Source organism: Giraffa tippelskirchi, chromosome 14, assembly GCF_054371585.1.
Source record: "Giraffa tippelskirchi isolate mGirTip1 chromosome 14, T2T-mGirTip1v1.2.pri, whole genome shotgun sequence".
NCBI lineage: Eukaryota > Metazoa > Chordata > Mammalia > Artiodactyla > Giraffidae > Giraffa > Giraffa tippelskirchi.
Genome location: NC_137288.1, coordinates 45941210 through 45959935, shown reverse-complemented (window position 1 = coordinate 45959935; position 18726 = coordinate 45941210). Strand labels below are relative to the sequence as shown.

General features: G+C 35.8%; 1 protein-coding gene and 1 long non-coding RNA gene across 13 annotated transcripts in view; one reads left to right on the top strand and one right to left on the bottom strand.

Annotated features, from left to right (window-relative positions):
• RBBP8 (RB binding protein 8, endonuclease) overlaps positions 1–16852 on the top strand; it is a 57904-nt gene extending 41052 nt beyond the window's left edge. For 9 of the 11 annotated variants that reach the window (XM_081563167.1, XM_081563176.1, XM_081563168.1 and 6 more), the window contains 9 exons: positions 247–1126; positions 1209–1335; positions 3416–3504; positions 4385–4499; positions 7722–7865; positions 9662–9731; positions 11603–11699; positions 14999–15140; positions 16457–16852. In XM_081563167.1, the coding sequence (XP_081419293.1) occupies positions 247–1126; positions 1209–1335; positions 3416–3504; positions 4385–4499; positions 7722–7865; positions 9662–9731; positions 11603–11699; positions 14999–15140; positions 16457–16554 (1762 nt within the window). In that variant the 3' untranslated portion in view covers positions 16555–16852. The remainder of the gene's footprint in view (positions 1–246; positions 1127–1208; positions 1336–3415; positions 3505–4384; positions 4500–7721; positions 7866–9661; positions 9732–11602; positions 11700–14998; positions 15141–16456) is intronic. The other 2 variants (XM_081563174.1, XM_081563175.1) reach the window with 1 other exon arrangement.
• Positions 13237–18726, bottom strand: part of LOC145534874 (uncharacterized) — a 51220-nt gene continuing 45730 nt past the window's right edge. The window contains exons 4-6 of one of the 2 annotated variants that reach the window (XR_014075028.1): positions 18187–18300; positions 15244–17889; positions 13237–13567 (exon numbers count right to left, since the gene is read on the bottom strand). This is a non-coding gene — a long non-coding RNA (uncharacterized LOC145534874). Of the gene's footprint in view, positions 13568–15243; positions 17890–18186; positions 18301–18726 lie in introns of those variants that run through there. The other variant, XR_014075029.1, reaches the window with a different exon arrangement.

Here is an 18726-nt window from a genome sequence, read left to right as displayed (position 1 = left end):
ATAGGAATGTCATGGTTATGGAGATAGGCTTGCTGTATCATTTCCCTCTGCTTTTTGTCAGCCAAATAAAGAGGAGCCAGCATCTGTATTGTATCTTAAATTTTGGTCAATGATCTGCTTCTAATATGTGGATAAGACCTTACTGTTAATAATTCTGTATTAGCAAAAGCTTTCTCATTATGCTTATCTTTAATTTTTACCGTTTCTTTAATAGGAAAAAAGTTTTACCACTCTTTATTTTTTTAGGTTTTCAGATTCAAAGACTCCTCTTCAAGAAGAATTGACTACTCGGGTATCCTCTCCTGTATTTGGAGCTACCTCTAATGTGAAAAGTAGTTTAGGTTTGAATACAAGTTTGTCCCCTTCTCTTTTAGAGACTGGGAAAAAAACCCATCTGAAAACAGTGCCCCTCAGCAACACTTCTGCTTCTGGACCAGAGAAACCTAGATCAAAATCTGAAGACGGAGCCCTTATCACACATCATCTTCTTGGGACTGAAGTGAACAAGATCCCTAATCAGTCATCTTCTAATAAGCAGATGCTTATAAATAAAAATACAAGTGAACCCCTAAGTGAGCAGGATAGTATTGATCACATTAAAGATACTGAGAAAGATAAACATGTGGTACCCCTGAAGTCACTAGGAAGCAGAACCAAAAGGAAGAAAATTGAGGAAGAAAGTGAAGATGAAGTAATCTGTCCCCAAGCCTCCTTTGATAAAGAAAATGCTTTTCCTTTTCCACTGGATAGTTATTCTTCCATGAATGGAGACTATGTGACGGATAAACCTCTGGATCTGTCTGATCGATTTTCAGCTATCCAACGTCAAGAGAAAAGCCAAGGAAGTGAGAACTCTAAAATCAGATTTAGGCAAGTGACTCTCTATGAGGCTCTGAAGCCCGTTCCAAGGGACTCTTCCTCAAGCTGCAAGGCCTTGAGCAGGAGCTGTGGGCTAACCAAAGACTCCCCAGAAGAGCCCTGTTTACAGGAGTCCCTTTTCCAGTCCTTGAGTAAATCTCCAGATAATAAAACACTGTTACAAATAAAGGAAGAAAACCCAGTATTTAAAATCCCTCTTCGTCCACGTGAAAGTCTGGAGACAGAGAATCTTTTTGATGACAGAAAGGTATGTGTTCAATATTCAAGGATTTTGATTAAAATCGTGGTTTGTGATTTTTCCTAGATGCTAATAATTTTTTCTGTTTTAGAGTGCTGATTCTCATGAACCTATAAAGATAAAAACCAGATCAGTCCGTGGAGCATGTGAAGTTGCATCAGTTCTTCAGTTAAATCCATGTAGAATTGCTAAAACAAAATCTCTACAAAACAACCAAGGTATGTAAACTATAAATAGCATTTCCACTCTCTTTTTAATGAATTTATATTGAGTATTATAATTTATTATTTACATTCTTTGGATAGATTTCATTGTTTCTGGAAAAAATAGTTTATCCCTGTGTGTTTCTGTGTTTATAGTACAGTTCTTACTGGTTTCACCTTAAAATTTTCCTGCTCTTCTACTTTTTGAAAAAATAAATCGACATCTTTAATACCTATTTTTATAGGTGATTTTATAGATTTAGTTCTTTTATGTAGTTGTTTCTTGTTTTCTTTACAAAAAGAAAGCTTTAAAAATTTAAACTGTACAGATTTTTAAAATATAAAAAGTAGAAATTTATCATCCAAACCTTGTTCCTCACCATATATATATATATTTATATATATATTTATGTATATATTTATGTATATATATAAATATTTATATATTTTATTTATTTTAAATATTTATTATATATATATATATTTATGTATATATTTATTTACATATATATATATATCTTAACTCTTTGTATATACAAATGTATATGGGTTTTTAAACTTCTTATTTGAAAACATTGCCCTTTCATAATTTTGCTGTGTTTGAAATCTTTTTGGGTTTTTTAGCCCCCAAATATTTCTGTACTTCATATGCAATATTTATTCCTTATTGGAAACTTATTCCTTCATCTGCGTTTATTTTCCTTTTTTCCTGAAGCTCATTCTTTAGTAATTCTTCCAGTGAGGGTTTCAGTCTCTATATGAAAACATTTTTTTAACTCTTAATCCTGATTTTTTTTTTAATCTTTTTGTTTTTATTTTTATTTTTTCCGTGGTTGCTCTAGGGATTGTGGCATATTTACTTAACCTTTCACAATCTACTTTGAGGTAACACTGTACCACTTTATGCTCTATAACTGTACCTTATGTAGTTGTCATGTATATTAACGTACACTGAAACCTCCTCCAGTGTTACAGTTTTAGCTTGAATTTTTTTTAATTGAAATAAAAATCAGTCATTAAAGTGTACAATTCGGTGGTTTTGATGTAGTCATAATTGTGTCACCATCACTGTACTCTTAAGTTTAGAACATTTTCATCACCATACAAAGAACAGTACCTGCTAGCAGTCAGCCTGCATTTCTCTCTCGTCTTCCCCAGTCCTAAGCAGCCACTTAATCTACTTTCTGTCACTATAGATTTGCATATTCTGAAGTATTCGTATAAATGGGATTGTACAATATATGATATTTCATGACAGCTTTCACTGTTTCAGTTTTTTCCCTGTTACAAGTAATGCTGGTTTGAACATTGATATACAGTTTTGTGTGGATGTAAGTTTCGTTTTTCTTGAGTTATACCTAGAAGTAGAATTGGTGGGCCACATGCTAACTCTGGGGCTTCCCTGGTGGCTCAGACGTTAAAGAATCTGCTTGCAATGTGGGAGACCCGGGTTCGAGCCCTGGATTAGGAAGATCCCCTGGAGGAGGGCGTGGCAGCCCACTCCAGTATTCTTGCCTGGAGAATCCCCATGGACAGAGGAGCCTGGTGGACTACAGTTCACAGGGTCTCAAAGAGTCGGACAGGACTGAACGACTACGCACAGCACACGCATGCTAACTCTATGTTTAACCTTTTGAAGAGCTATCTGTCTTTTTCCAAAGGAGCTACATCAGTTTATATTCCCACCAGCAGCATGTGAGAGTTCCTGTTTCTCCATACTCTCACCAACACTTGTCTTCATTGTCCGTCTTTTTGATTCTAGCCATCCTATGGGTATGAAGTTATTAATATGTCTCAACTGTGCTTTTGGTTTGCTTTTCTTTGATGGCTAATGATGTTGAGCTTCTTTTCATGTGCTTACTGGCCATTTTCATTTTCTTTGAAGGATTGTCTATTCAGTTCCTTTGCTTATTCTCAGTTGGAGTGAGTCTTATTACTGAGTTGTGAGAGTTCTTTATGTGTCCTCAGTACAAGTCCTTTATTAGACACATGATTTGGAAATATTTTTCTCATTCTGTGAGTCCTATAATGTTTCAAAGTGATGAGAATTTTAAAAATCTGTTTTTAATTGTGTATTTTTTTATCTTTATCTAAGATGTATCCTTTGAAAATATCCAGTGGAGTATAGATCCAGGAGCAGACCTTTCTCAGTATAAAATGGATGTTACTGTGGATGATACAAAGGTAAGTTAGAAAGTAGAACCAGAGCCCATGTGGTTATTCTAGTGTATTGTTAGTCACCCTGCTGCTCCCCTGATTCATTCTGTGACCTTGAGATAGTCACACACCTCTTACAACCTTCATATATTTATTCAGAAAACTACAAAATAATAACATTTATTTTCCAATACTTTCTGACTTTTTAGAGACCTTTGCTGAAAAATATAGTTTTAAAATAATGTCAAATGCTAATTACATATTAAATAATTTTATTTTTTATCAAAATAATCTGTTGTATGCATTGATTAACTTAACATACTTTCAAGAAAAAAATTTCTTTTTTCCTAGTTGGCTATTTCTTTAAATGCTGTGTATTTTCTTTTTAGTTAAAATTCATAGTGGAAATTACTTTTTTGGCTTGTATTTAGGTTCTACATAATTTGAGAAGTTCTCTTGCACATGGTAGCATACTAATAAAATATTTAACAGTTGCTACAGTAATCCATAGCCATCAAGAAGTCAAATTTGACTTATGAACTTTTCAGTGTACATTGATGTTCATTTCTGTGAAGCAGATTAGAGAAGAAAGGAAGCTCCAGGGATTTTGGTAATATACAGTTCTCTCTTCCTTGGCAGCAATCCTCTTCCTGGACTTGAGAGACAATGCTTGTATATCAAAGCTAATACATTAGGTTTAAATGCCTGTAAAATATAATATATCTATATTCCTTTGGGTAAAAGTAAATATTACTTAATGCTACTAAAGTGTAAGTGTACACTTAAAAAATGGTTAAAAAGGTAACATTTATGTTATGTATATTTTTACCACCACCCCCCCCAAAAGTAACTATAAGGTCATAAAGGGATAACGGTTAAAATTTTGAATTTTTAAACATTTATTCAGGATGGCAGTCAGTCAAGATTAGCAGGAGAGACAGTGGACATGGACTGTACATTGGTTAGTGAAACCATGCTCTTAAAACTGAAGAAGCAAGAGCAGAAGGGAGAAGAGAGTCCAAGTAAGATTTGGTTTTTTTGTTTGTTTTTGTTTTTTAATTTTAATACAAAGTGGAAGGAAGTTTATAGTCAAACCATTGCACTGAAGAGCATAAATGACCTTTTCACCATAAACCAGTTTTTTTCCCTGTTCTACTAATAGTAGACCTCTCTTTAGTAAAGCTTAGTTTCCATATTTCAGCAAAAAAAAACTTTAGTAAAAATAATTTTTATTTCCAAAAGAATGCAAGTTGTGTCCAGGGGTCAGCAAACTCCAACCAGCTGCCAGTTTTGTCAGCAAACTTTTGCTGGAACCCAGCCTCACTCACTTGTTTAATTTATTGCCTACGGCTGCCGTGTGACAGGGCAGCAGAATTGAGTAGTTTCTGCAGAGACCTTATGGCCCCACAGGCCTAAAATATTTACTGCCTGACCCTTTAAGAAAAAGTTTTCATGATCCCTGGTTTAGATAATTTTTTTATAAAAGATGTAAAGGGAATCTTGAGAGTTCTGTTTTACAAATATTATTTTCCAAAGCAATTTGATAAGGAGAAAAAGGGGGGATTCTACCGAGAAGTATTAGTTGTTGTTGTTGAGTTGCTAAGTATTGTCCAACTCTTTTGAAAAGTATTAGTACAGATTTGCAAATGAAACTCAGACTAATGGTGTATATGATGAGTGACTCTGCCATTTTCTTTTTCTGTAGAAAAGGAGATTTGGCTAAACTAGGGGTCTACAGCCCTTTGTAGTAAGAAACTGATAATTCTTCATCTAAAGCCTTGATTTTCTGAAAGAGGTGGGAACAGTGGAAGGATTTGGGTTGGCACCACCTTAGCAGTGTTTCTGACTATAGAGCATGTGACACGAGATCAACTAGACTGTGAAGAGTTGTCGTTCATCACCCTCACGTGTTGAAGAGTTAGGACCTGCCACATCAGGATGCAGGGCTAAAAGCAGAGGCATTTTCCAATGATCCTCTGTTAGAAACTGAGGACACTCAGACTGTGTGTGCATTTCCTGTATTCTGCTGCGTATTCTCCAGTCTACCCACTCAGGGTCCCAGGTCTTGTTCTTGCTTCTTATAAAACACCTTATCTCTCACTGCAGTAAATGGAGTAAGTGAGAGGAAATTTTAACAGCCTTTTCCTTAATTCTTTGTCCTTTAGTAACGAGTAATTATCCATACAATCAAATAACTGGCTGCTTACGGTGAAAAGGACAGTAGTTATTAAAAGGAAAACCTTAACAGTGATTTATTGTCTTTTTATAGTGAATGATACTTACATAACTTTCTTCTTAAGAAGATGACTTTGCTTTTAAGGTTATTTTGTTCCTGGTACCAGTTCCTGATGTTTTCCTCAGTTTTGTAGAAAAGGGCAAAACTAAAGTATGGCAGCTTTGGCTTCTAATTTATATAGTTAATCTAAGAAGATGATAGCTTCCTAAATATATTTGAAACAAGTAATTTATGGAGGTGAAATTAGAACTTAAACTAATGAGTGGAGATAATTTTGGCTAAATAAGGCATAATGAATACTGTTGCTGCACAATAAGTCACTCCAGTAAATCAGAGGATTAGAACAATAACAATTTTTTTTATCTTTCATAGTTTCTGTGCCTCAGGAGTTCAGGAAGGGCTGGGCTGGGTGGTTCTATCTCAGGGTCTCATACAGATGGTGGCTGGAGCTGGAACAGCTTAGGACTAGACAGATGGGAGACTCTCTCATCATTTAGTCTCAGGGTTTCTCCATATAGTCTTTCCATGTGGACTAGTTTGAGCTTCCTTACCGCACAGAGACTAGGTTCCCAGAATAAGCATCCCCAAAGAGCAAGGTAGAAGTGCACAGCATTTTTATGATCTGGACTCAGTAGTTGCTCAGTAGGAGGAGTGCCACAATCACATTTATAAGAACAGCAGGTGGGATAGGAGATATTGTTGAGCCCATACTTAGGAAAAAACAGTCTGCCCATTTTACCCATAAGGCAGATCTTTTTCATACTTAGAATTGATGAAATATAAACTTAAAGATGAAACATACCATTACATGGTACTGCTAATATTCAATTCAAAAAAATTTTTTGTATCTGTGTTCGACTTAGTACATGCTATGATAGATATATATCCTTATATATCAAAAAAGGATGTAGGCTGTCCTCAAGCATTTTACAGTCAGAAGTCAGCAACAAAAAGAAGTCATTAACTTACATGATTTACTGACAGCATTTACAGAATGCTTTGGGAATGCCTAGTGCACAGGAATTATTTTTACTTACAAATTTGATCCTCAGAATGAAAAATGAACAAATGTTTCATCATTCAATAATTATGGAAACACAATTCTATATCAGGAACTGGAGCAAATAGTAAACAAAAGTACCTCCCTCTCATGGAATTTACATTGTAATAGGGGAGAAACAAGTATTGTGTGCTAGATGATGGTAAGTGCTGGAGAAAGATAAAACAGGGTGAGGTGCTAGAGCATCTGTACTGGGGGAGGTGGTAGTGATTATATAGAGTAATCTTGGCAGGTTCCAGTTCTGTCATATTTGTTAGCCAACTGAATTTCTTTCTATTTTTGGCAAACTGGTGTTTTAAAAATGTGATTATACAGTGGAAATGTATTAGGTTGGCCCAAAAGTTCATTCGGGTTTTTCCATACCATCTTACAGAAAAACCCAAACAAATTTTTTGGCCCACCTAACAGTCAGTACTCTGAAGATGAAATTAGCATTTGCATATCAAATATGGAATTGAATTCATTATTTCTATAACACTGAACTACCAAGTATTCATAATAATACAAGAAAATACTTTTCTGCTTCATTAGAAAAATAAAGAACTAAACAAAACTCTATAGAGATTTTTATGTCAGTTATTTATACACAGTTTATTTAAACTTCATATTTTTCACAATTTATTATGCTGTATTTTCTCTTCCTCACAATTCCTTTGGTAGTTCCTTTTGGTTTACTATGAATTATACATGAGCTGATAGAAAAAGATGTTTTAACATTTATAATGACAGTAACAAAAAAACAGCATTCTCTTCACATAAATAAAGGACAGTTGAAGGCATAACATTAAAAACCTTTGTAAATGTACAGTAATTACCCAGACTTGGGGTTTATTCTTGCCTAATACACATCTAAATGATTTTGCAGCAGTTCTTACAAGTTTCTATGTATTAGTCTACCTAGAAAGCAAAACGCTTACTTGTGGCCTAAGCCAATGCTCTTTCACATAGATGGAGAAAGAAAGATGAATGATAGCTTGGAAGATATGTTTGATAGGACGACACATGAAGAATATGAGTCCTGTTTGGTGGAGAGCTTCCCCCAGGTACCAGATGAAGAGAAGGAATTGTCAACTACTACAAAAAAACCAAACAGTAAGGCAATTTTCTTTCAAATTATGGTTTTTTTCCATTACACTGAGTTTATTAAAGTAAGTTATCAATCTTATTAACAGAGGCCTAATGAGGTATCTTAACAATTAAAATTTGATGTTTATTGAATAAATTTTTTTCAGTTTTTTTTAAAGATAATTTCTCTAAAGGTTAATAGAAGAGTTACCAAAAATAGTTCAGAGGGTTATGCTTCAATGAAAAGAAGATATTTGCATGGCCAGTAAGCACATGAAAAGCTAGTCAACACTCTTGAACATCAGGGGTGGTGACAATACTTCACACCCACAGAAATGGTGGGAAAGGTGGATAACATGTATCTCTAGGAAGGGTGAAGAGCAGCTGGAACTCTCACATTGCTGATGGAGTAGAAAATTGGTTATACTTTGGAAACCAGTTCAGCAGAGGGCTTTTTAAACAGCTTTATTGAGGTCAGTCAGTTTTTTGTAAAGTTAAGCATATACTTGTGTTGTGACCTAGCAATTCCACTGCTCAACATATACCCACAAAAAATGAAAACATGTTCATACTACTTCACAGCGAAAAGGAGGTAACTACTAGACTCAGCAACATGGATTAGTGTCCAAAATTTGTTGAGCTAGACAAATGCAAAAGATGGAGAAGAATATATGGTATATCATCTCATTGATATGAAGTTCTAAAACATAACTAAGCTACAGTGATAGAAATTAAATGAGTGACTGTAGGGGAAGGAAGAGACATAACAGAATGTTCTTATGCGTGAGAGACAACAGAATAGGTAACTTGCATGGACATGTTCACTATCTTGATTTGGGTAGCAGTTACACTGGAATATACACTAGTCAAAATTCATCTTAGTGCACTTAAAATCAGTAGATGTAAATTATGCCTCAATAAAGTAGATGGTTTTAAAGTCTTCAGTGGCTTCCCAGTGCACTTAAAATTCAGACTCCTTCTCTTGGCTCCCAAGGCCCATTGTGGTCTGGTACCTGCCCACCCAACACCTAACCCTGCCCCCATCTTTTCCCACACTTCCTTTTTTTGGCTAAATTAATCACACTGTCCTCCTTTTACATCATATAATGTACCAAACTTTTTGCCATTGAGGAACTTTACCTAGAATATTCACCATTCGTACTCTTGTCATGACTGACTGCTCTTTAATCATCAGCTATTACCTGAGATATTCAGGTAGCCTTAGCTGTCTGCTTGCTTAATGTCTGTTTCCCTCACTGCAGTGTAAATTCCATGAGGATGGCAGACCTGGCCTCCCCTGTTCTACATTAGCACAATGCGATAAATTTTCATAATTTGAACAGATGATAGCAATTAGCTGTTTGAGTCTAGACAACTTGAAATTCAGGTCCATGGGCTTTCATTCTTATTCTCTCACCAGTTTTCTAATAAAATTTAAAATCTTTTTATTTCCTATTTATCAACTACCTTAAAGTCACATTATAAAAATCAACAGGACTGATAAGTGAACAGATTAAAACCTATCTTGTTATTGTCATTTGGTGCCAAATGATAGTAGGCATCTGAGTAGCTCTTTTGAAGTCTAAAATACTTTTATGGTTATGATTTTTATCTTTTCAGTCATTCTGAGGTGAGATAATCAGCAGACGAAAAAGAAAGGAAAGAATTCATTATAGAGAACTTAAACTAATTGCCTAGGGCCTAGAGTATGAAATCCAATAAAAATAGATGTTTTGGCATATGTCTTTTTTCCCCCCCAAAAAAGCAAATTACTTTTCAGTAAGTTCTACATTAAGTTTGTGGTATGCTTGTTTTGTTTACAGCTCCTGGTGATAAACAAGATAAAGTCAAACAGAAAGCATTTGTGGAGCCATATTTTAAAGGTGATGAAAGGTATGTTGGCCTTGGTTAATACCAGCAATATGATTGTAAGTACAACAGAGCTATCTTTGTCAGGCAAGAGTACTGGAGTGGGTTGCCATTGCCTTTTCTGAAGTGAGGTATAAAAAATGACAAATTTTTAAAATAAGGAAGGTTTTTTTTTTACCATCACACTCTTTTTTGGATGGTGGTGACAGTTATTTTTTCTGCTTTATTATAACATACTTTATTCTTATCCTGTTTTATTGTGAACTTTACTTGAACTTCAGGAATTTGTTGAATACTGTAACTTGGGCTTCCCTGGTGACTCAGCTAGTAAAGAATCTGCCTGCAATGTGAGAGACCTGGGTTTGATTCCTGGTTGGGAAGATCCCCTGGAGAAGGGAATGTCTACCCACTCCAGAATTCTGGCCTGGAGAATTCCATGGACTGTATAGTCCATGGGGTCGCAAAGAGTTGGACACAACTAAGTGACTTTCACTCACTAAATAGGTGGCAAACCTTAGGTTTGTGCTTCAGAGTTATTTTAGGAGAATTTTTAAATCTTAAAAAAAATTTGAACAGAAACAGATGAGATTCTGAGCAAAGGACATGACTAAATTCTGTATAAACTTAAGAGTCCATAAACTGTTTGAAAGAAAATATGGTCGTAGCACTATTGTTTTATCTCTTCTTTCTTAGTCTTCCTTTTTAAGTTCACTGTTGATCCATAATTGAGAGTTGTTAGATTTAAGCACAGTAAGGACCTAGAACCTTACACGTTTTGAAATAGAGCATTTAAAGCTTTCCTTTGAAGAACAGCACTGCCAACTATCAAAATACCTCAAGAGTAGATGTGATACCCACAAGTCATTTTAAAAAATCAGTTTTTTGAGTCAGACTGTTTAAATTCACTGGGGTTATTTCTATTATAAACAAATTGTGATGTCACATAGTCTTTGCTTACTTATAAGTTTGGAGTTTTCTATATAGGGCTTCTTAAAGCAGGATACAAGTATATTAATAAAGATTCTTGATTGCTTTTTCTGACCAAAGTACTGCATACCTCATTAATCTGTAATACCTCAGTAGCTTTGACCCTTCCTAGGTTTCCAGTGGTTCACAGTAGGATCTGATCCATTTAAAGTGAAAGTATTAGTCACTCAGACCAACTCTTTGCAACCCCATGGACTGTAGCCCACCAGGCTCTTCTGTCCATGGAATTCTCCATGGCAATAATGCTGGAGTGGGTAGCTATTCCCTTCTCTGGGGGATCTTTCAGACCCAGGGATCAAACCTGGGTCCCCTGCACTGCAGGCAGATTGTTTACCCTCTGAGCCACCCAAGCACAAATGATAGTTGTGCCTAATATTTTGAAGAATTTAAGGTGGACAGAAGCAGCAAAAGAAATTGTTAGAGAAAATAACAAATTACATGCAGACAAATGAATCTGTTCTTTGGGGAGAAGTGGGTTAGCCCTGATATATGGTTTCATAGTACTAGAAACTGAGTTAACAGAGGCAGTTGTCTCTCTCAGTTATGTTATTGAATACCAGTTACTGAGTTTGATAATACAGCATTCCTTTTTAATTAGGTTGTTTTATATTTTACCACACAACCTAATAACTAATTTCAGCCAGCCAGAGGCAAAAATAGGAAGTAATATTTATCTTTTTCAGTTAGAGAAAAGTATCTGTAAAAATACCTGATATGTAGTAGGCATTTAATATTTTAGTGAAGAGAGAATGAAGAAATGCTTTTGTCTCTCACATACTGAGGAAGCATTTCAAATAAAATGAAATGAATGGGGATTATTTTTCCTCTGGATGGTCACGTTTGCTAATTTAAAATGTAAACCAAAGGTCTCTATAGTAACAGATCAATTTAATTTATTTTTTCCCCAGAGAGACTGAATTACAAAATTTTCCTCATATTGAGGTGGTTCGGAAAAAAGAAGAGAGAAGAAAATTGCTTGGACACACATGTAAGGAATGTGAAATTGTAAGTACAAGTGTAAACACTGTCATTTGGGGTTTTTTTTGAAGTTATGACTTCATATGGAGAAGGCAGTGGTACCCCACTCCAGTACTCTTGCCTAGAAAATCCCATGGACAGAGGAGCCTGGTAGGCTACAGTTCATGGGGTCGCTAAGAGTCGGACACGACTGAGCGACTTCACTTTCACTTTTCCCTTTCATGCACTGGAGAAAGAAATGGCAACCCACTCCAGTATTCCTTCTTGGAGAATCCCAGGGACGGCGGAGCCTGGTGGGCCGCCATCTATGGGGTCGCACAGAGTCGAACACGACTGAGGCAAGTTAGCAGCAGCAGCAGCAGCATGACTTCATATGCATGATTTAAAAATCATAGATATAAACCATGTTTGTATCTAGAAACAAGTTTGAGCCAAGAATAACAGAATAAGTACATAGAGTATACAGACTGGCTGGGACCTGAGAGATATAAATAGATGAAAAGGAAAGCCCTCCATTTCTCTTAGATTCTCTTTAAGTGAATGTGGAGCCTCAGTACTAGTTCTTACTTCCAGCTTAAGACATTTATACCATTTGTTTTTTCTATATTTATTTGTATTTCTTTTAATTTTTTTCCCCTTGTGTTATTTTATATTTTATTTTAATACATACACTATTTGGGGAAAATTTCGATATTTCAGTCAGAAACTTTGCTGTAATATTTTTTACTTAAAACACCAGCACTCTCAGGAAATGAGGTATACTCATAATTGTTTCTTCTAAATAACCAGTACAACCATAAGCCCTTATTTTTTTTCCCCCTAAATATTTTCCTTTCTAAAAATATGATGAACAGATTCTACTCCATCCTTAGAACCCACCTGCATTTTCCTTTTTTTTACTTTGGGTGTCTTGGACTAGATGTGTATCTTGAAGTAGATTGTACTGATTGTCCTCTTACTGAAGAGTCCTAGGTAGGTTCTATGTTTTTCTGAAACTTGCTGTTTTTGTTTCTTCCCTTGCTGTCCTTTAGCTGTTGGATACTTGTTTCCAGCAATGTATTTATTCCCCCCTTAAATTTTCTTTTTAAAAATGATAGCTAGAAAATCCCATGGACAGAGGAGCCTGGCGGGCTGCAGTCCGTAGGGTCACACAGAGTCGCACATGACTGAAGTGACTTTGCGCGCACGCACTCTCACACACACACACAAGCACATTAAAGTTATGTGTGAATAGGTTACAGTGCAGGTAAGCATTTGGTGAGACAAATGCTCTCATAAACTAACGGTGAGGGTGTAAATTGAGATCACTAATTTGGAAAGCAGTTTGAGGATAACAAGCAAAGCCTCAATGTATCATGAGTTTTTGTAATACAAATTGAATATATCATGATTTCTTAACTAAGGAACATGATCTATACTAACTGAACTCCAGTTCTTAGTTATAACTGGAACTAAAATTACCAATTATAAAAAACTCTTTCACTGGAAACTCTTAATTTACTTTCCTTCTCAGAAATCATTTTTTTGTGCCGTTATCCAGTCTCTGAAAACATTGTTTCATGCGTTTTATTCCATTTTTTTTAGTTTTTTAAGATAGAGGGTAAATCTATCCTAAATTTTGTTTGTTCCCTGTTATTCCTTCATGACCAGGAGTGAAAGTGCCAGTCACATGCATCTAAATACTGTCTATCTGCTTACAGTTCTGAAATATTTCCTATTTCATATTCCATGTGAAATATGCAGTGAACATGCAATACATGTGTGGCTATGTAATAGTCACCTCAAATTTCACATCATAAAGCGAGCATACACTTTCTACCTCCAGTTCTCAGACCTTACCTCTGAGCCTTCATATGTCCATTCTCCTAGTTGTTTAAACCAGAGATCTTTTGCTGCTGCTGCTGCTGCTAAGTCGCTTCAGTCGTGTCCGACTCTGTGCGACCCCATAGACGGCAGCCCACCAGGCTCCTCCGTCCATGGGATTCTCCAGGCAAGAATACTAGAGTGGGTTGCCATTTCCTTCTCCAGTGCATGAAAGGGAAAAGTGAAAGTGTAGTCGCTCAATCGTGTCCGACTCTTAGCGACCCCGTGGGCTGTAGCCTACTCGGCTCCTCCGTCCATGGGATTTTCCAGGCAAGAGTACTGGAGTGGGGTGCCATTGCCTTCTCCAAGAGATCTTTTAGGTATCTTCTTTCATCTCATATCTCAGTAATGGATCTGTCAGCAAATCGTATTGATTGTATGTTCAACACAGCAATAAATAGTCTCTTCTTCCAAATGATCTTCTTAGAATAAAAGTTAAATCAATCAGTCTTCTGCCCAGAATCCTTAAACGTCTTTTCTCTAACAAATGAAACAAAGCTCTTATCAAGGACAACAAACTCACAGCCCATTTCCTCTCTGACTTCATCTTCTAGCACTCTCCCACCTGCTCGCTGTGTTACAGCCACCCTCACCTACTGTTGTTTTGTCTGTGTGAAAGAAAAATATATTAAAAGCCCTCACTTCAAAAAAAAATTCTGATCCTAAGTCTGCCACTTTCAATAGATGATACCTTTGGTAAAATATCACTTTGATTTTCAGTTCCTCAAGTGTGAAACAGAATTAGCTGGATTATGTGATCCAGTCATCTGTGTTTTATCAAACTTTACACCATTGCTTTGTTTTCTTTGGATCTAGAGCTTGAAGACTTGTATAGTTTTCACATATAAGTTTTATCTTTCTTTGCACGAAGTTTAGGTTCTTTATGGTCACAGTTGCAAAAAATAATATGCCTTTGATCCTAATTGATAGATCTAGTTTAAAAAGGCAAAGTCATGAACCCTACAACCTTCAAAGCTAAACTTTTATTTTAAAAAATTGTAGTGAAAGGAAAATCACTTCAAAACACATGCTATATCCAAATAACAGTTGAGAAATGTGCTTTTCAGAGCACAGGCCTTGGCTTTTTTGTTACTGGTCTGAGAAAAGTTAATAGTTTGTATGTATGTAAATCAGCTATACCACTGAGCTCACTCACTGTAAAGTTCAGCTGGCTTTTTTTTTTTAATTATAATACTGTTGATGAAGGAGACAGTATGTTGCCTTACACTGTGATACAAGCCCTTTTCTTTGTGGAGCAAACATTTCACAGACCACTAATTATTATCAGTAATTTATAGGTAGTAATTTACTGGTAGGTGGTATAACTTACTGATATTATTCGTAAGAAATCATTTTCCTTAGCATGCTGAATAGTAGTTTTTTTAGCTTCTGATTTTTAATCAGTAAGCATAACACTCCATTTATTATTCCTCAGTGGAAAACCTAACCAGTTTTATTATCAGTATTATGCAGATTTTCCAGCAGAAGAAAGAGAAAAGAAGTTGGCTTCCTGCTCAAGACACCGATTTCGCTACATTCCACCCAACACACCAGAGAACTTCTGGGAAGTTGGTTTTCCTTCTACTCAGACTTGTATGGAAAGAGGTGAGAGTATAGCTTATGACATTTTGGAACTTTTAAAAAAAATACTGTGTATAATATATATACCCACGTCTAAACATTAAACTTTTTCTTTATGGTTCTTTACCTTCTGCTGTAAGTTGAGTGCCAGTTTTGTGGCACAAATACAATTTCCTAAAGATAAAAGGCTTACGTTTAACTCTTCAAATAACTTCATTGGAATCACTGTTTACAAGCACATTAATGAATTGTGTATGTGTTACTCTGCTTTTTTTATCATTCAAATTTCAGAAAGTAATTTCTCTTCTGTCTAGTCATCGAAATGACTTTTAATAAAGTAACTTTATAAAAGTTGCCAAAGTTACATTGTTGAAAAGCATCTTTTTTTTAAAGAGGCTGCTGTGAATTTGGATGTTAAAACTTCACTTATCAAGAATGCTAGTTATTTATAAAGCATATTTGAGTAAAAAAGACTTTTGTTTGGGAAACTGTTAACATGCAACTCACTCCTTCAAATACAGCACTTACATTTAATAGAATTGAAGAACATATGCAGCTTTAAAGCTCCAGACTTTTTAGCCATAGAAACTTTTCCAAAAGATGCAAAGTCTATTACAGCTGTTACCATACTTCCACTTTCCCCTTTAGCAGGTCCTCTTTGACGTGATGTCTCTGCTTGCTGATCATCAGATAGAATTAGTCTGGATAAAGCCTGTGTTTGCACCCCTGATATGGTCTCAGGGTATGGCAGACACAGTCCTCCCTAAAAACTACATCATGGAGGAGACACCCTTAGGAGAATCAAATAGTCTGAAGAGTATAGGGACCATGTCATCTCATCTAATAGCTACTGAAAAAAAGTCTTTTTGGTAAGCACCTAAATTTATCCTAATAATCGAAAGATCATGTTTAACACTTATCCCCATTTGCACCCAAGGCGGGGTAGAATAGGAAATTGCCTAAGAGCCCCAGTTCTGGAATTAGATATTGGCAGAGTCCCCACTCACTTCCTTCCCAGCTCTAGGAACTTGAGTGAGTTATCGGACTTCCCTGGGTCTCCATAAGCTCAGCAGTTAAGTAGGCATAGTGGAAGCTACTGCAGAGAACTGTGAGTTATCCCAGACAATGTTGTATACAACACATTTGAAAAATGTCTGCTGTTCTTTTTAGTACAAATGAGAAAACTGATGCTAAGTAGTAAAATCATTCATCATCACAAGCGGCTAATAGAAAAATCATGTGAACTTAAAAGGCATGACATGAGACAGATGTTAACTGGATATATGCTAAAATATGTATGTTGCAAACACAGTCTTCTAAATTTGTGATTTATTTTTAAGGTTACATTAAAGAAGACCTTGATCCTTGTCCTCGTCCAAAAAGACGGCAGCCTTACAATGCAATGTTTTCTCCAAAAGGCAAAGAGCAGAAGACATAAGTGTTGAAGCAAAAACAGAAGAGAGGACAATTTTTAGTTATTTATAGTTAAAGTTGGTGTTAAACATTGATTTTTTTTGATCTTCTGTAAACTGGTTTATAAATCATTTTTCTATTGAAAGTGTTTTTAAATGGCATTTACTCATCACACAGACAACTATTTAAAATGTGGATAAGTTTATGTTGTATTTTCTTGCTTTTGCACCTTGAAAATAACAAGGTGCTTTTATTTTGCACTCTAAATTAAGAGTTGTTTATTACTTTTTTGGTAATACCTAATTACAGTTTTGAAAATACAATAGTTGTGGTCTGATTTGTTTCCTCTCTTCTTTTTACTCCATCTTCCCTTGCTATTCACATTCAGCAGTGACTTCATGTTAACATTACAGATTTTTATTATTCTCCTATGTAGATCATTCTAATACCCAACTTTCAAGTCTTTTTAAAAACACTAAATTTTAATACTCCTTTAACTTTTCAGCTTCTTTCTTTCATTAACTCGAAATACTATTCTGTTGGAGAAGGAAATGGCAACTCACTCCAGTATTCTTGCCTGGAGAATCCCATGGACAGAAGAGCCTGGTGGGCTACAGTCTATAGGGTCACAAAGAGTCAGACACGACTAAAGAAATTTAGCATGCACGCACACACTATTCTGTAGTGAATTCCTTTCAAAGAGACCACAGATAACTTCCTTTCCTTTGCCATATATTATAGATTAACATCCTCTGATCATAATATTCCAGCCTCATCTTCCTCATTGATCAAGGTTTTCATGTGAATTAAATGACATCAGTTTTATGTTTTCACAGGATTAGAAATCACTTATATTTAGTATCTACTTATATGTTAGACCCTCTTTGTACATTGTTTGGCTCTGAATGTGATCTTAGTTCTTTTTTTAAACAGCTCTATCATAGCTTCTATTCAGCACTTCTCTTCTCTTCCCTTCCCAGATTGTTTATCCTGTGTTTGATTTTTGTTTTCTGTTGGCAGTCAACTAATCTCTCCCAATAACAGCCAATCACTGGTCACCTACTATATGCCAGGAACTGTGCTACACTCTTCACATAGTTTATTTTAATCTTCAAATAATCTTGTGAATTTATGAATCAACTTAATACTAAGCTGTAAAAAAAACTGACCCCAAAATCAAATTAAATAACAAATGACTAGTTTTTTTTCTCATGTTGAAAAGTTTGGAGATCAGTGGTCCAAAGCTGGTCTGTGCCCTCATGGTGGACCCAGATTTCTTCTAGCTTTCTGCTCTTTCATACTTTATATGTGGCCTCCATCCTTCTATTAGTTATACCACCTCTAGCATCATGTCCATGTTCTAGGCAGGTAGAAGAGAAAAGAAAAAAAGCACACATCATTTGCTTTTGTCCCTCTTTAAACAGTTTTCCAGAAGGCCCTTCCCAGTGACTCAGCTACTCTAATAACAGGTGAAGTTAGAGCTCAGGGTTGCCTGATTCAAGAATCAGCTTGTTTAGTGTAATGCTTCTGACAGGCGGGAGTCAGAAACACCCGAATTGGAACAGGGCACCACAGGATGAGCAGTTAGAGCTGTATACGTCTAGTGATTTGTTTTTTTAAAAGGTAACATAAGCAGGGACAATAGGAGATTGTCTACCTGATGGTGGCTTGACAGCATTCCAACCCTGTAAGCAGCATTTTTCATTTTTCCTCAGTTACCCTGTGAGATTGGGTAAGCTGAGGTCTCTTATCTGCCGTTGATCAGCTCTACCTTTAAATGAAGTAATAGACACTTTTTAAAAAACATTTGTCATACACATTTAAATGGAGAAGTGCGGTTTGGTATTTAATACGTATGAAAAGACTGTCTACATTTGCAAAGCATCATACATGTTAAACAGCATTTTCATACAGACATGTATCAGTCACTGTTTGTATGTAGTTACATAGTTTCAAGTTGTCTGTGAGCTTTTCAAAGTTGAAGACCTGCGATTTAAACGTTTGAAAACATGCCAAACCTCTATGTCAGCACTTAACATTAGATTAACAGCTTTCCTGCCTTTGACAGGCATTCTGACTAAACCATCTGAAACCTAAGGTGGTCAGAGGCAGCAGTCTCAATGATTTAATCATGGTACCCAGATACGCACAGGAGATAATACGCTACCTAGAGAGAAGGGCAAGTGAAGCAGAATAC